At 41.5% G+C, this 18,844-nt stretch overlaps 1 protein-coding gene across 4 annotated transcripts in view; it reads right to left on the reverse strand.

Annotated features, from left to right (window-relative positions):
• ptprub (protein tyrosine phosphatase receptor type Ub) overlaps positions 1–18,844 on the reverse strand; it is a 187,840-nt gene that overhangs the window by 53,028 nt on the left and 115,968 nt on the right. For all 4 annotated transcript variants that reach the window (XM_074682957.1, XM_074682956.1, XM_074682955.1 and 1 more), the window contains exons 6-8: positions 14,534–14,708; positions 9,311–9,604; positions 318–635 (exon numbers count right to left, since the gene is read on the reverse strand). In XM_074682957.1, the coding sequence (XP_074539058.1) occupies positions 318–635; positions 9,311–9,604; positions 14,534–14,708 (787 nt within the window). The remainder of the gene's footprint in view (positions 1–317; positions 636–9,310; positions 9,605–14,533; positions 14,709–18,844) is intronic.

Genomic DNA, 18,844 nt, shown 5'->3' on the forward strand with positions numbered 1-18,844 from the left:
CAACCATCCAGAACTTGTAGAATTAACAAATGTTAAAATATAAACCTTTATACAAATATTTTTTTCTTAATTCTAAAAGCCTTGGCTGCTACCATAGGGTACAAAGGGACCTCATTTTGTAACCAGCTGTATTAGTCTGGTGGGTGTTCTCTAAACATTGTGCTGACAAGAACTATATTCATAACAGTACATTTTCCAAAGAGTAAATCGAAGTTCAGGTTCACTTCTTCTCAAAGTGTTTACCGCTTTGTAACGGTTTATTTTTCCCCTCCTCTGGTTTCATACCATCTATTTCTGTGACCCCTCAGGAGACTTACTGTCCTCCTCAGTCTGGAAGGTGACCTCTCTGCCCTCTTTTTTCCCCTCCGGGTTGGCCAGTGACAGACGGACATGGATGCCGTGGTAGGGTGGCAGATCACGCAGCGTGAAGCGTGAAGCGTTGTGTTCCACTGCCAGGCACTCCCGCACCGTAGTGTTGTGGCCTCCACCGCCTCCCGCTGTGGTGTAGCGGTAGCACAGGGACACTGAGTAGGTATGGCAGCGTGTCAGGTTGAACGCCAAATTCTCCCACTGCAGGGACAACTGCCTGGGCTGGATGTCTGTCGCTGTAAGGCCTCGCAATGCTCGCATTGGTTCTGGTAGATGGAGGAAAGATCAAAGAGACACAAAAAGTGAATATTGCGTGATGAAAAGGGCAGAGATCCAGTGACAAGAACAAGTAAAGTCATTTAAAAAGTCCCGAAGCCTTTATTATGAAATATTAGATTTTTGACAAGAAAAACAGATAAGACAGTGTGTCCCAGGACTACCCTTGAGTTTTTCACTTATTCCCTCCTACACAGCCGCCATTTCGCCCCATCATAACATGGAGGTCAACACACTGCTGCCAGCATATCCCACCCACATCCCCCACAGCAGAGTAGGAACTCGTGCCAATTGCGCTAATTAATGGGACAGGCTGCTGGTTGCTATCTCACTCCCACCAGTCTAAGCTTCTGTGCCACAGAGAAAATCGACTATCCAGTAGTTCTACTTCTTCACCCTCAGGTTTGATCCACACACGCACACTCACAAAAAAAAATGTAAAAAAAATGCCAGTGCCGCACAAGGGCACTCACTTCCGCCGGTCACTTTTACTGCTGGGTCACCGCGATGGCCTGTCGCATATTTTTAGACGGCACCGAGTTAATTCTGGTCACTGCCGGGGTTAACCCTGACTTTCACTGACTCAGACCAAAGAACAACAGCTCCGTCTGTGATATCCAAATGTAATGGGTTGCTGAAAGACACAGAGAGCCTCTATATGCAGAAACACAGAGCAGCCACTGTTAGGGAGGACGTCTGAAAACTGAAGAGTAGCTGAGTGAAGCCAAGGACATCCTCAGCATCAATGAGGGCATTTATCAGCAGCCATTATTAACACAATCAATGCCTTTTTGTCAAGCAATATGCTACAAAATGTAATATATCGCTTTATTCTTTTAATAGGGCATGTTGAGTAATGGGCCGGGGAGGCAGGGAATGACAGCAGAGATATGGGGTACAGGGAGAGATCAGTGGAGTTTGAGGTTACTGGCCAAGGTCTCCATTTCTTCACTGACTCACACACTCAGTGGGACTAACACTGCAGCACAGATTAGTGCAGGGAACTTAAATAAAGCGGCTAATGCATCACTGAGCAAGGGCTAATGCACTAAAACAAGAATTATCTCAGAAAATGGATTTGTAAGGCCGTTCATGGTTGTGCAAGGACACTCTGTCACCCATTTGCTGTATAAAATTATTAAATAGGCCTATAACTTCATCACTTTCTTTTTATCTAATTTCCTTCTCTTTTTGTCAAATACAAGTTTCAACACGTATAACTGAGCGTGTTAACATTTTTAGCCACGGTAGGTAGGCCTTAGCCTGTTTCTTGTGCATGCGTTAGAGTAATTCATTCACAGTGAGGTTTTCTGACACCTCCAATTCATTCTGAAGACCTTTGCAAATGCTAGCTCTCTCTTTTAATTTGCTGTCTGGTATCTCCTGCTGGATGGAAATATGACCCAAGCATTGATCTGAACCTCGGGACTAATGTGGCTGCAGATAAATGGGTAGGCGCAGTAATCGCAAAGTAGTAGACTGCACCAAGCAAGAACTGTTAATGTTCAATTGTTCAGTGTGACTGAGGATTGTCTTAATGGTGCAATTGATAGTCTGCACAGTCTGAGAGCTAAATAAAGAGAGGCATTTAACTGCTGAGTTGATGAAAAGGGCCACTAAAGAGGCCACAGTGCGCTCATTGTTTTGTTTTTTTTTCCTCAAAGTGGACGTTTGTGCCGGTCTCTTCCCCCTTGCTTCGTCTTATTTGTCAGTCTGCCACGAGCACCCACCAATTCTCCTGCACCCTGTGGCGTGAAAGCTGCAGCCATCCCAATGTGGCCTGAAGCCCAGAGCACCATGTTGATCCTTGGAGATTGGAATTCAGAGTGGATGTGACAGGTTCTGCTCTATTATCGCCCCCAAAAAACCGTGACATAGAACAACAGCAGGACAGAGTGGAGTTGATTTAGATTGCATGCATCCCTGGACAGGATGTGGAACGACTTTGTCACATGGGGAAACTTCATTTTTACAGACGTGCATGCCTATGCCCAAGTGCAAGGAAAAAGTGCAAGCAGACACAAACTCAAACACCTAAAGTTGAACATACAGGGGATTTTTGGCTCAGAATGCAAGACATGATGAATGACATGCCAAGAAAGGCAAACCACTGGTGCGCCTAATGTGGCTAATTTTAGTCAAGCTCCAGTGTTAACAGAGCAGGAGCATCATGACTAGAGGCTTTCCAGAAGGTTCAGTGACCCAGCAGCAGGTGGAAGCCCATTAACGTAGTTCTGGGACCACCTGCAGTACAAATGCTCGCCTCTCCTCTGTGATTTACTTGAGGGGCTTCAAGCTGTGCTAATGCACCGTGCTGATAATCACAGCAATGGCTCATCAAGCACACCTGGATGGCCATCAGAGCCAGGCGGAGACCATGTTCACATTCACGGCCATTAGTTTTACAGCACTTGCACGAGGGCGGCTTGGCCCTGTGAGGAGGTGTTCAGTGTATACGTCTCACCAACGTGTTTGTGAGGAAGGGGAATGCTCAGCATGATCATGGGAGAGTAAGATTAGTCACAGTGGGGAGGCATGGTCTCTGGAGGGGAAATTCACTTTTCTTTCAGACTCAAAATGTTCCTTTCTGGAGTGACCAGCTCCCTGAATTCACAGCAGCAACATCAAACATGAATTTTCTTGGTCTTAAGCATAATCAGGCCAACCGCAAACGAGGGCGAGGAGAGCCAGGAGGGCTCGGTGGTGGAATGTGGGGTCAGGAGGGGAAGTGTTGACCAGATGGTTTGTAGGAAGGGTCAGAGGAGCTCAAGGAACCAGGTGGTGATCAGAGCCTCCTGCACAGTCAAAACTCTGAGATAGACCAGGAGGAGGAGGTTTCCAGTATTTCAGGTAGCTCAGCTTTATTTAAAAGGCATCTTTCATATAAACACACAGCCCAGGAGGGTTCACATAGGGACGGATACAAATAAGAACAAAAGTTACAACAGCAGATACAGTTTTGTTATTTTAAACAATGCCAGCAGTAAGTCCTATCTAATGTTAGAAATCATTACAATGTAAATCAAGGGTATAAACACAAAAAGTTCTCTCGTTTCTGCTTTTTTAGTTCATACTAGAGTCATTTTTTGGAAGTGACCCTGGTTTTAAAATAAAATTGGATTTCAAAAATAAGAAGCAGTAAGGTCATTTTAAGTTTGATGAACATTCAAAAAGGCAAACAGCTACGGTCTCTTCACAGGTGTAGTTATGTGTATTCTTTTTTTCTTCCTTTCTTTCTTTTCAATGTGAAACATGGAATAATATTAACTGTTCTACAAGCAGTGGTTAAGCTGCACAGGAGCCAATCAAATTCAGATGCACTGCAATAAATAAAAATAATCCAGGCCAAGTCGCTCACTGCTTTTTTGCAACCTCAGGGCAAAATCCATCGGGGACACAGTGGCAAAATTAATTTCACCTATACTTCCCGGTATTGAACTGGTACTGCATCCAAAGGCTCTATGTAACAGCTCAGCACACACAGCAGTATTACTTATCCCACACATGGTTGAACAAGCTAATGTCACAGTGGTTGAAATGTAAATACATCATTAAAGGCTGAGTTTAACCGCTTTCACAAACACCGATACCAGCTACTGTGAAAGCAATTTCCGCACGCCGCGGATCCTCTCCCGCTTCACCTCTCTCACGTTCACTCGATTCATTTTTACTGTTTCTCTGTCTGGCTTTGAAAAACTATGCTCTCTCTCCCACACACACACTCTCCCCCACAGCAGCCTTCTTTCTCCTGATATCGACTTTTTTTAAACTTCTTTATTGTGAATTTTCTGTGTCTCTCGAGCCGGGGCGGGGTGAGCAGGGATTGGTAAAGGAAGGCCTGTGAGCTCAGTCATGGTGCCTGATGAATGGGGGGTGTCTGTGGCTGTTGGGAGAGGAGAGTAGCTTTAATATGTCATTGGAGAGGGGCCGGGGAGGCTCTACCGGAGCCAGGGAAGGGAGATATGTGAGGGATGGTGTGTGGCAGGAAGAGACCATTGGGCATAGGGAAGAGTGATGACAGTGGAAGACACGAAGCCACAGACCGCCTCTGGGTAACACAAAGCTCTCCATTTCATGTCACTGCTGCACATACATCGCAGATGCAGCAAGCAGTAATGACTTCTTGAATCTTTGTGTGCATCTGCATCAACGCTGTGCTCTTTTATCTACACCATGTGTGTGTGTGTGTGTGTGTGTGTGTGTGTGTGTGTGTGTGTGTGTGTGTGTGTGTGTGTGTGTGTGTGTATGTGTGTGTGTGTGTGTGTGTGTGTGTGTGTGTGTGTGTGTGTGTTACATATATTTCACAGTAAGCATGGGTGTGACCTGCTGGTGTTCTGCTCTGCTCTAGTGGTGTTTTGTCTGTGCTGTGACAGATGACAGTAATTCACATATGAGCAGACTGTAGAAAGTGTGTGATTTAAAGGACAGGATGATTGGAAGGAAACATTTGTAAAAGGATGTATGGGATTAGAAATAAGTAATAGTTAAACCTGCTAGCTACAGTATTTAATTTGAAGGATAGTGACCTTTTTTTCTGCATAGAGAAGCAGATGATATTCCAAGCTGGGACATTTACTGACTGACTCACAGAGTAGAAATTTGATCAGAATTTTATCATTGTTGTAAGACGTGAGAGTCTGATGCTTCTTTGTCACATATGAGTGTAAACTAAATTTCAAAGATGTCACACAGCTCTGTTAAACTTGAGTTATTTCTTTGTTAGTTTTACACATTTAAAGCCCCCGTTTGATTTTAACTGGTTGTAAAACCAATTAAAATTAAAACTAGTGCTTCTTTATGACCTGCAACCCAAATGTGACTATCAGCACCAAGACTTAATAGCGGAAACCACTGTGAGGGGGTGTGTTTGTGAGGGGGCACAGGTAAAGCCTTCAGGAGGAAAAACTCATGATGTGTGACATATTTGTGACAGCAAAAATAAAAGGGGTCCATTTTTACCCACAGTGGACACGAAACCAAAAAGTTTTAGACACAAGCTTTAGGGAAAATTAAGTACATACTGATTAAAATTGATTGAGTATAGTAGTAAAAACTAGTAAATAAATATTTTTCCTCTCCGAAAGTCATTTACAGTTTTAGGTTTCTTTTTATCTACTAAAAGTTAGGGATGGGAATCGAAAACCGGTTCCTGTTGAGAATCAATAAGAAATGTTCAAATCCATCGATATCGTTAGCCTTTGTGCTTAATGATTCCCTTATCAATTCCCTCATCGAATCAGGATTTTCAGCTTGAAGTTTTACTGAAGAACTGACTTCATAAAGAAATGAACATTACTCTCTCTCATGAGATTCATATTCAGTACATTCCAAATGGTATAAATCACCTTATTTACCAAAATAACAAAATAGTACAAGCTTGAAGCTAACATATATGGGAAACTGCATTGATATGCTAGCACTTAGCATACATCAGTATAACTTCAGCTTCAGAATAGAATTTCAAGTTTCATCACAGAAACATATCACATCAACTCTTTCTAAAAAGTGCTGAGAATTTCAAATGTCAAAAGCTAACAGGAAATTGAAAGGCTCATGACTTCATAACTGCAGAAAGCTTCCAAACAACTTAAACCATTGCTATAACCACTTTGAGACACTAGATGGCCTACTTGAATTTTTAATATATTTCAACACAGTACATCAACGTCACATTGTGTGCAATTTTTACCAGTTTCTGTATAATTATGTCCAGAAATATCCAGACTCAGAGACCAATTACATTTTATTCACTTACAGTATAAACTCAATTAAATGTTGTTGACACAGAAAACCTGTAAAGCTACTTTTTGTACCAAGAAAAATCCCAACAGGAATTGATAAGGGAATCGATAAAGAATCAGATTGACTAGCAGAATCGATAAGGGCATCAGTATTGACAAAATCTTATCAATTTCTATCCCTACCAACAGTTTCCATGTTATGTGATAAGTTGGTCATAGTCTGTTTTGAATAATATTTGAGTGTACAATTATCTAGACTGTGTTTATGTTAAAGGGATCCTGTGTAGTTTAGTTTGACAGTTTTCTCTGCCACTTGCAGAGCACACGCAGTTTTGTGTCAAAGTAGCACCTCTTGTCTTGTTGCTAGATCCTGTACTGTGGAAAAAAAACTGTGAAGAGTCAACATATCTCTGATAAAGAATTTCTGGCATAAAATATGAAAAAAAGTTGCTTTAATAGTGTGAGGCTGTTTTGTTTCATTATAGCTCCTCACAGGAGTTGTAATCAGACAGTTTATTGGCACTGATTATTAGTTACTGCCTTACTAACTTACTTTGCATGTGTGAGTTTGAAAAAAAAAAGTTGTTTGGGAACGTAAAAATAACCCACGAGCTGTGAAGATTAGAATAGCTGACAAAGTGGTGACTGCAGTGAGTTACACTACTCTCAGATTTGCCACGTCATTCCCACAATCACCTGACAAACCTTCCCACCCAAGTAGGTGCTCAATGTAAGCTGCAAGATTTCCATTGTTTGCCTCTGCTTTGCTAATGCCACTGCCACGCTAACATTTTCAGCCCCACTCTCTAGCTTCCAGCTGGCTCCAGCTGTATGTTATAGCACCGACATTTCTGCAATACTGTTTTGATCACTACATTAACTTTAAATTTCTTTCAAATTTTCAGGGTGCTTCAGAAGTAGAAGAGTCCAGGTGCTGCAGTGGCCTGCCTGTAGTTTAAAACATTTGGTGCATAATGACACAACAAATATGACAAAGGACAAACTGGAGCAGCTGAAGTCCTTTATCGGGCAGAAATAGGAACATGTTTCACTTTCAAAACTCAGAAACAGGTCTCCTTGGTTCCCAAACATTTACATAGTGTCTGTTAAAAGAAAAGCTGATGCATCACAATGCAAAAATGTCTTATAGGGTTTAAATAATTTGCAAACCATCAGCTTTTGTTTTGAACATTTAAACAGCCCCATTTTTACAAAACACTGAATCAACCAAAAATCAATTAACTAAGAAAGTATGTTGGATTTGTCTTATAAATCTGTATAAGTTACATCTTTGGTCTTTGTCGTGTGATGTCTCTAATATTGTGACAAACAAATCTCTGTCCATTTATTTTGCATGCCATACAAAGTTTCCTTCCTCTACATAAGTAGATACAGAAAGAGCTTTGGGCGAACAACTGCGGTCAACCAGCTGTTATCTTTTATTTAACTGTCAAACCAATACTGCCACGCTCGCAGCAAAAAAAGTCTCCTCAGCTCAACAGTTCAGAGCCACCGCTGATAGCAAGCGTGTCTTCTCTTGTGAGATAAGTGAAGCACAGACAGAGTCAAAACTTGTCTATCAGCCGCTCTGTGATTAAATTTTAGCAGATTATCCTGACAGATGATAGGCCGTAATTTCAGACGCTCTGAAGTTTTGGTGTTTGGCTTATGGGCATCTAGACTTTTAACTATTGAGCTTTCATGTGGTTAATTAATAAAGTCCAAAGACTATGAAATATCTTCAGGTATTAATTCAATCTGGAGTAATTAATTAACAGAAAAAAAAAGTTAAAGTTGAAGTCTAGATGCTCGGCAAAGGCTTCATTAAAGGTTATTCTGCCCCATGAATGTTGTTTATACTGAACAACAAGGTGCTCAGACACCGTGTCCTGTTGTTCAGGGCTCTGAGCCACTGTGTCACCTTAAAAGTCCACACTGTAATTCTCCTGAGCATCACATGTTGCATAACGAGTCCTTTCAGAGCAAGAGACTTTGCCTAAACACAAAACCCCAGAGGGAAAAAAATAAATAGACCTTAACTGCTTCTTATCTCTGCTATAATGACCAATACCAGAACACCATGGAAACAACGGGAGTGATAAGGTTAACAATAAGCCGTGATTCAGCTTTAAACAAACAACATATGGATAAAAGCTGTGTGGTGGGCGGTGTGTTTTGAGCTCAAAGCAGCAGCAGCAGCCATGGGACAGTGAGCAGCAGATAGTGGCAGAGGCTTTATGTTTAGAGTAAGGCCTTAAAAAACACAGCTCTGTTGTATGAATAGGTCTGCAGATGATGACGACGATAGCTTTGTTTGCAGTACACTTATCTGAACCTATAATCTAGGTACCATTGTACACATTATTATCTTACAAAGCTCGATTTAAACAATGCAATAAGGACCTAAGCTACAAAACTTTACTACATAGGGGTAGCAGCTGCCTACCTATGTGAGGTGGCTACTTCTATCAATGTAAATTCATTTCTGCTTTAATACAACAAACTTAATAAATTAACTTATTTTCTTCTTCATTTATTCCCACAGCGACATTTTTTATAAGAGGTTTAAAGTTTAGGTTAAAGGTTTCATTCTCTTCTTACGTAGCGTGACTTATTAAAAACACCAGCCACATTTGGATTAAAAGTGAAAAAAAAGTAGGGTAAGCTTCAAGGTTTGGGCACACTGTGTGATTGTTTACACATCAACCAGGAGAAAGGTGTAAGAAAGCATCCATCCATTCCTCCTAATGTTCACTTCTGGTCCCAAACTACTCACTGGTCCACAAACCAATGGGTGACTCTACAGTGACATCTGTTTGTGATTACAACTCCTCTGCACTCTAAGTCCCATACCTGCCACAACAGTGCTATGTTTTTCACACTAATAAGGTTGGGAACATCTGCATCACAATGATAACTCTCACCTGCACACTTGGTTCTGCTCACAAGAGGGGGTCCAGGTGGTCCGGTTCCTCCCTCCCCTGGCCGCGTCAGCAGCACACTGATGTGGTACTCCGTGTCTGGATCCAGGTGCCACAGCTTATAGGTGACCATGTTGACTCCATGCACCTCTGACCAGGGAGACTGGCTGGCGCGGTACTCAATCTCTTTCCTGATAATGGGGCCATCTCCCAGGATAGAGTTGGTGTTGAGCTGGATGATCAGGTAAGTGGAGCCAGCACGCAGCAGCTGGGGCGGCGCGATGGGGGATGGAGGAACTGAGAGGAAATGAAAAAGAAGTGTTTTGTTTTTCTCTTCTCACACAAACCCTCTGCTTACAGGCCTGTGGCACCGCTGCACATACTTGGTAGGTGAGGTTGTGGTACAATTTTATTAATTAGCTGTATCCAAACAGATTACATTAAAGCCCATTGGGTTTTTAATGAGTCCCTAGAGAGTGCAAGGAGTGAGCAGGTCAAACAGTGTTCAAATAGCAGATTAGTCAGAGCTATTACTAAGGCATTCCCAGCCTTGCATACATTTCACCAAAGCAGTGAGTGAAGAAACAGCTGTGTGTGCAGCACGCTGAATGTGTATGATCATTCCAGTTGAAGGATTACTTGCTGCACATCTTCCTCTTTAACTCAGTGTGCTGTCCTCAGAGCCGGCCACCAATGATGAAAAAGGAGACTCTGCATCACTCTCAGTAAGATTGCCAAACCAAAGATTAATTCCAGAGCCCATCGGTCAAATGTCACTCACTGGCAGATCCAAGCGACTGAACAATTACACGGGCAGCAGTGTGGGGAGGGAAGGGAATGCAAAAGAAAGGAGGATGAAGCATGAGAAAAGATCAGAGTTAGATCTGTGGCTGTGACTAATCCTTCATTCCCACAGAGGCGCCTCTGTCTTTTGTGGTCCTCCTCTCTGTGGGCTTTCAACTTAACCAGCACCTCACCTCCACTCTGCAGTGCTTCCTTTTGCCTTGACTTAGCCTGAAGCAGCTCATCATCTGCATCCAGAATGAGAGACCAAATGTAGGTTACAGAGGGGCCAAATATAAAACAACCTATTCATTATTGCAAAGTTCATATTCAGCTCTTTTTTCTCTTCATTAAACTTGTTTATTTACAATGTATTCCTCTCAGTATACTATGACTTGCCTTTTCTTCTTTCCTTCTGCATGCAGAGTTATTCTCAAACTAAACATCGCTCTCAGAGCTACTTTCTGTTTAATTAAGGATTTCTCTGTGCTGAGATTTATGCTTTAACAGGCTGCAGATCCCTGAAAACACATCTTCAAATGTGCTCAGGATCACAATATAACAACCATGGGGCTACAACAAAAGCCAGAGGCATACAATACCTCAAGGAGAAAGATGGAAATGTTTTATTCATTAATAGGACGTATTGCCGTCTTCTATGGGCAATAAGGGGCTTCATCATGATTCCTGCGTGGAATCTACAGTCTTGAAATGAGTGGATCCAACTCATTAAGGGGGTGATTAGACTCTTCTCAGTGGTGCAGTGAGAGAAGAGGGATTTATGAAAGTCTTGTTAAGGACCCGTTCACTGCTCCTGTGAAATGATTATGGAGCTACAGCCAGTTGATTTGAACGTGACTCACAGCCGGTCATCATATCAACTTGAGGGCCCGAATCTGCCAAAAATAATATCTTTGTCCTTGTTGTAAAAAAAAAAGAGGCAAAGCAACAACCATGTAGATAAAATAATACTTATTTTCTGAGAGTGTGTGCACACTAAATAGGATTTCATGGCCTTCTATGAGCATATTCACTGACTCTTCATTTACTGGCAACTGCTGGCGAGAGGGTTTAGTGATAATTTGGCAAAAAGGGGTTTCATTTTGAACTGTGGCAATTGGCCTGTATCACAACACTAAACCACAGCCATGCTTCATAAAAATTTAAAGAGATTTATTTCATGCTTAAACGTAAACAGACTAAGAGTAAAAACAGCCATGCAAGTGGCTCTGTGAGGCTGTCACAGGCACAGCAAAGTCCTGACATCAGCATGCTAATGCTGACACTCAGCTGGTTCATTGTTTACAACGTTCATCGTCTAATTTCAGCATGATAGCACGCTGACATTAACCTGATTTTTATACATGAAAAGGGTTTTTACTTGCTTTGACAATCAACACTCTGAGCCAGCAGTCATGCTAGCTGCTGTGGGAAAAAATCACAGGCACAGCAAAACACTAATAGGCATGGTACCTGAGAAATATGCTTCACAAGTATTAAGCTCATTGTCTAATTTGAAGCATATTTACAGCCATGTCTTTGTATTTATGGCCTTAAGTAGATGCTTTGACAAAATGTCAACAGCTATGCCTAGGGATGATTACTGAATAAGGTACTTTTATAGGTACTGACCAATTTCATCTGTAGTACCAAATACCGATTAACATAAAATTCAATGGTACCATGTTTAGGTACCGAACGCATCCTTGTGGGTGTCAGGGAGTGTAAGACTAGAGGAATTTCCATGCTGGACTTGAACACAGCATTACAAGGTTATATATTGAGAATAAATATGTTAAACTGAAAAACTTTGAGATTTTATTATAAAAAATATATATATTTATTACCAGATAAATACACAAAAGTACGGAAAATTGGTACAATTCAATACCAGTACCGATGGCCAGGTACTGGGCATCAGTATTGTATCGTTTCAAATATGAAAGGTACCCATCCCTAGCTATGCTAGTCGTTCAATTAAGCTCTGTTTCCACCAAGCAGTCCTGTTTGTGTGTCCACAGCCAACCGAGTACCCTTATGGTAGGTGGCGTGTAAGCTGGATGCCGACAGCCGCAAAAGTAACATAATGGTATGACACTATAGCAGCACGGCACAGTGTACCCTGCTACTGAATCCAACGAAGAAGAAAACGTGACACAGTAAACAAAGAGCGACAATGGAAGACATCCAGCATTTCATCTTCTTGCGGTTGGCATGTGGCTCTTTGATACAAAATGCAATCAAGCTTTGCTTCAGAGGCGATTGTGTGCCACTAGGCCTCCGTCACGCGGTAAGTGACGATCCTTCTGCCCAATCAACGATCTGCAGTGTTGTGGCTCCACCTTCTGAGATCGGATCAGTTTAGTCTGGCACTCTTACGGAAGGGTGTCAAAAAGGGGGAGAGCTTGTCTTGGTCTGTCCCAGGATTAGTCCGTGGAAACATAATAAAATGCGTGCCGTGCCATTCTGAGACGAACCAAACTGAACTGCTTGGTGGAAACGGGGCTTTTGAGTTCTAACAGGTAGATTAAAATGCTGTTAACAATGATTTACAATTTCATTTTTATGAAGCAATTACTTATAGCAGAATAATGCTGAAATTAAGGCTGTAAGCGTCAAATGTGTAATTGATTTTATTATTACTATTATTTATCTATTTATTTACTTCAATCTCTGCCTGCTGCTGCTGTGATGGCAAAGACCAACACCACTGAGGTTAGGAATGGCTCATTTCACTTGGAAATTGGTCGATGAGTTATCACAGTGCTCTGAGTTTGAGCTTCCACCTGCAAGTTAGTCATTTCAGAAGCAGCTAATCAGATTGACATCGGCAGGCAATGGCTTCACAAAAAGCAAGCAGATCACTATCTTGGAGTGTTCAAATTGCCACAGACCTGTGAGTAAAACTGAATTGAAGCAGTTAACAGTGCTTCCTAAATGGTTGGCTACTGATTGCAAGCCAGTCCATGTTGTGGAAGACTCAGCTACACATGATGTCTACTGGTTTGCATGTTGAGACAAATCACATGGCTAACCATTGCTGGGAACAAATACAGGATATCTGGGAAACAGAGAAAGGCAAGTAAACTGGAAATATTCAAAGCACAAATATTGACACATTGACAAGAGAAATGTAAAATAAAAAAAAGAGGAATTTCAAACATACAGGCAAAAACTATTGAAAGTGATCAATTGTTGCAATTCTGTGTTTAATGGGGGGGGTTAAAAATGATCATTTGTTAACATGCTCCTCATGTGATATCAGATGTTACACAAACACACAGTAGTAAGATAATCTTTACAGAAAATACAAACAGTACAAAATGAACTTGGGTCTGATTGGCTCACTTTTTGAATAATTGCCTTTACTGAGGGTGATTTTTTCATAACGAATTTGTGTTAGACATCAAGGCTGCAAATGTTTTTAATTGGAAGCAATGGTGACTTGATAAATAGACAGGAATAGAGTCCCAACGCTTTTTCCCCTTGATCCACAGTTAGCTGAGTAAGGATTTTAAATGTGGCAAACGTGAAACGGCAGTTGCTCTTCAGTTACCAATGGATGTCATTGCTGAGACTACTGAGTCTGTGGAGTAATAATAGTTCGTTATCTAAGTTGAGAATTTTATCAATAATTTCTCCTTTTGGGACTTTTTATATCTTATACATTTCATGTAAATGTGTCTTAAGAAATTCAAACGTGTGCAAAAGATGGACTGACCAACTAACTCGGACAACTAACTGACTCACTTGCCAACAAACCATCATTCTAAAACACCTCTTTGCCCTGGAGCATACAGTCAAAGACAAGGAGATTTGGCAACCTTCACATCCTCTTTTTCTCCTTCTTATCTTCCTCTGGCTCGAGGCTGGAGATTGTTGTGCCATCAAACCCTCCCACAGCCATGTCATTACTATGCTGTCAAAGCAGTGTCAGGCTGGGGGGCTGAAGTGAGTAATGGGAGTGAGGTCACCATCTGTGGTACATGATATGACAGGGTCTGCAGGAGTCCGAGTCAAGTGAGCAGCTTTTTGACAGAGAGCTGAGGAGCTGAGTATGGCAGCCTATTTGACAACTGCAGCTCAGAAAACAACACGTGTCGGGCAGACAGTGTTGTGCCATCCTCTAAGCCATGACGTGTGGAGCAGCCATGCAATTTGTGATTAAGGAGTTAAAAGGAAATCAATTGGAAATAGGTGTCTGGGATTTCCTCAATCAACCACAAATGATGTCCTGTGTTTCTTCACACTCGTGGCTATCACTGCTCGTTAGGATCAATTTCATTTTCAGTTCCTATTTAAATCACACGCAGTAATCTACTGTGACCGAGAAGAGCAGAAAATCCTATTATCACATCAACAGCAGAAAACTGATGGTCAGGAAGCAGGAAAGAGAAGAGGGGGAAAGAAAACAATAAGAGAAGAAGAGGACAGAGTATTTACCTTTGACTACGAGTTCAGCAAAGTTTGAGACCCCGGAGCCCCTCGGGGACTGAGTGACACAACGGTAAAGGTCTTGGTCTGCTCTCTGGACGCTGTCTAGCTGGAAGGATACCACAAAGCGCCAGTGACTCAAGTGCTTGACTGACGCCGCTGTTAAAATCTCCCCATTGTGTCTCTGGAAGGCAGGAAAGGACAGGGTCAGAGAAAAACAGAACAGGTCATCGTGTTCTTCTCTTCCTCACACAAACACAGGTACATGTCATCTCAAACAGTGTTTGATGTGCAACAGCCACACAAATACACACATGGGCCAGTTATTCAACTACACACACACAACAGGACTTTCTGAAGGAGCAGTAAGTGTATTGTGACTGTAAGTTAAGTTCCTGGTATGAGATGAGCTCCCTAAGCTTGGGATGCAACACTTCAACCCTGAAGGCTTGTCAATGGTCTGTCTCTTTGAGCTCAATTGCTTTGAAACTTCACACCCACAGTTTGTAATTGAACTGCTAGGTATAGCACATTCAATAAGACAAACTGTTTGAACAGATTGACAAGCACAAAAAGGTGTACTCTTATTGATGTGGTATAAAAAATATCAAAATTAGCACAAGTAAATGAAAGACATGAGTATAGTCTGGTGATTGAGGGAAAAAAAAGTCTCCTATCGAATAATAGAACTGACATAGTTATCCTGTATCAGACAAATGTGAGTATAAATGCAAGAGAGGAACGTTCTGATGTGTTATTTAAAGCAAGGCTCACTTGGCAGATTATCATACTCTTGGCTGTGTCCACCATGGGGCCAGAGAAAGGCCAGTTATGCTCCTGCAGTTGGTGAAGATATGGCTAATTCTTGGGCAGAGACTGTTAAAAACTTGGACGGATCACCAGTCAATGTGACTGGCTGCAGCATAGGTCAAAAAGTCCACCTCCACCATGATGGCTAGGTGAACAAGAAAATTAAAATATACATTGGAAACATTTTTCAAACCATGCTTTAAGTAAACATAGTTTGCTCTTCTCTTCCTAATGTATTCACAAGTGGATATCTCCCTGAGGATATTTGATTAGTTATTTGATGTTGAAAAGATGAGTGATTGACGCTCTGTTGACAAATGCAGGGCCCCTGCAGTATTGAGGAGATAAGCAGAATAAAGGAGGAATGATGAGAGATAGCAAAATAAAAATAGAACATGAATTTCTGCAACTCAACCCAAGAAACTGTAGGTTGAGTGTAATGTATGTTTTGGTTAGCAGTCAGCTAATGTGTGACACCTCGGCTCCACTATGTTGGGACATATTTGGCTTTAATGGGAGGACGTACAGGCATGCAGCTCATATTAATATGCAGTCAATAGTCAAGGGCCTCATTTAGCTGAGGCTACCAAACTTGTGCCACCTGTCCACCATATTGCTGTATTTAGTCCTCCTGGTGTGCTGTATGGGGCTTAAACTGGTGTGACTAATTTTCTTTAAAGGATGTTAAACCCACCAGGGAAAGCTTTCTGATTAAATTTGGATCATAAAAGGAGTACATAGAAAAAGTGGGAAATTTATAATTGAGTATAGAGTGTATGTGAAATTATACTTGTGTTAAACTATTCTGCTTAATATTTTAGGGTGAAAATGTGTGTATTGTTTGTTCTATAATATATGCATTCCATTTATCACATTAAAAAATTATTTTTGAAAGCTCTTCAAGAAGCTTTGTGTTTGTGATGATTCAGTCATGACCGCTCTATTTAGACAAATTCATTATTTGCAGGTTTAATGTGTTGGAATGTCTGTTCTGAGAACTCCCTGCCCTTCTTTGTTCCCAATGTGGAATGTCAAAGCTTTAGGAAGGGAGAGCACACCCCCTTTCTATATAATGTGTATATATGAGAAACCAAGGCGGGAGGAGCAGCAGCAAAGACTCCCAGAGCTACAGAGTAGAGCGAGCATCAGTGACAAACACATGACACTGGCAAAAGCAGCAAGAGCAGGCAGGCTGGAGCAGTTAAAAACAGAACATCTATTTTACTGTTGCAAATGAGATGCATTGATGTAATCAGCACAGCTGTCGTGCTCAATTTTTGAAACCCCCTGTGGACAAGTGGTAGCTCTTATTCTCACCACATGACTTGTTTGCTATTGTAAGTCATGTGCAGGTATCTGATAAATTTGAGTCTGTTTTGTAGCCACTTTAAAACTCCCCAGAGGGTTTTTAGTGTAATAATTGTCTTGTCTTTGATTCAACTCTCCCCCTGTTGTTATTCCCTCCTGTGACTCTTCCAGAATAATATGGATGGTGCATAATGTAGTATAGTATAGTATAGTATAGTATAGTATAGTATAGTATAGTATAGTATAGTATAGTATAGTACAGTTTAATATAGTAGAGTAGAGTAGAGTAGAGTAGAGTAGAGTAGAGTAGAGTAGAGTAGAGTAATGTAGAGTAGAGTAGAGTAGAGTAGAGTAAAGTATAGTATTTTTGTTCAAACAATTCACACACCATCAAACCTCCTCAAAAACACACACACAGCCATTACCTACTGCAGCCTTTGTTAGCAGTTATAGCCCAGTGACCTCCTGAGACCCAAAGCTAATAATGTAAAACACTAAAATGATTGCCGCCTAGGTCAGTTTTTATTAGATCTGTACAAATTTAAAAAGCAGCATTATGCAGTTTAAAATAATGACATGACTGTTTCTCTGATTTAATCATGCCATCAAACATGCTTTAACAACAACAAATGAAATCTTGTTAAAATAATAGTGATCATGGGGGTAATAGATGTCATGAGTGTCGTCCCCTAATGAAGTCCATCTACAATCTCAGTCGTCCTCTGTGTATAAAGTTATTGAACCAAAAACATTTCACTGCTCAGCAGTTAGAATAGGGAGGCAGATGGGCTTTAATGCATTAAGGTTTAATCAGTGAAAAGAAAAAAAGGCTAATGGACAAAAAGCAGAACACAGACCTAGTGTTTTAGTGAAAAACAAAATAAAGCAGAATGGATGAGGAGTATCTGCTCGCTTTAGCATAAAGCAAGAGATCTCACAGCAAGAACAACATAAACAGAAGTGAGCTGTGGCAGAAAGTGGGGAACAGAAGGAGGTAGTCGTGTTGAAAACAGAACACTGCTCACATGAATGTTGCATGATGCACCTTGCTGTTGCACCGTGAGAGGCATTTCTCACATTGTTACACACCATTAAAACCACAAGCATCCGTCAACTCTGCATAGACTCAACAAAGCACATTGAATCTGACAGTTTTTTTCTCATGTTTTCAGGCCATTCTCTTGGTGTGAAATGGTGGGCATTAGACGTGTTACTCTTTCTTCCTGTCTGCACAGAATTCAAATCGTGGATGCATGCAGAGACTCACAGGAAGACCTTTGGTTTGTGCTGGGCTTCTGTTGTAAATCTGATTTAGGCCTTCAAAAACCCACAGACCACACAAACCTCATGCAAGGCCCTCATAAAGAAACACATAAACACACACCCGCTGATTAAGGTCAAGCAGGCAACAAATCTTAAGACCGCAAAGACAAAACAAACATCTTGATTATAAGTGCACTCCTACACATGCTCCGTATATTTCATTTTCACTACCTGGTGAGTGGATCATGGTATGCAGGGTTAAATCAGGATAAATCAGTAAAGCTTGCGATCACTTTATGTAACGTAAACAATCTGGCTGCAGCTAATTGGCGTGGAAACGACAAAACGGTCTGTTAATCCAGTGGGCGTGTGCAGCAAAGATGGTGCTGCAGCTGGTGCAGAAGAAACAATGAGCACAAAAGAGCACAAAAGAGCACAACGAGCGACAGCAAAGATGATAAGAGCTCATGTGGACAAAACAGCTGAAAGAGACACACGTGCAGCAGACAGAAACACAGCAAAGAGGACAGTAAACGACAGAAGAGAGGCAATTTAGTGGCCGGAAGATCTCATTACAGCAGACGCCTGCACGGTTTTGCCAGCTAATTACCAAAACAATTTGTCTTCATCCTTGTGTTGTGACCAAATGGGTGGTTTGATAAAGCGCGCTAAGAGGTGGGAGTGAGGAGGCTTCAATTACATAAATCACACATCTCCTGGTTTCAAACAATACAGTAGGCTTGCCTAAGGTCAACCATGATTAACACTGGCGTGCTGTCGTGGGAGGCAAGATGTTGGCTCAAACAGTGAATGTGTGGCTGCGCATTGTGATTGCGCGATGAGAAGAAGAAATGAGCCCTACAGCGTGGCGATGATCGCTCCTTTAATCAGAGCTACATAAAGAGGGGGATCTTAAGTTCCCCAGTTATTCCCAAAAGA

This window comes from Halichoeres trimaculatus, unplaced genomic scaffold (assembly GCF_033239565.1).
Source record: "Halichoeres trimaculatus isolate MK-OKI-2021-1 unplaced genomic scaffold, fHalTri1.1 fHalTri1_scaffold_12, whole genome shotgun sequence".
Taxonomy (NCBI): Eukaryota; Metazoa; Chordata; class Actinopteri; order Labriformes; family Labridae; genus Halichoeres; species Halichoeres trimaculatus.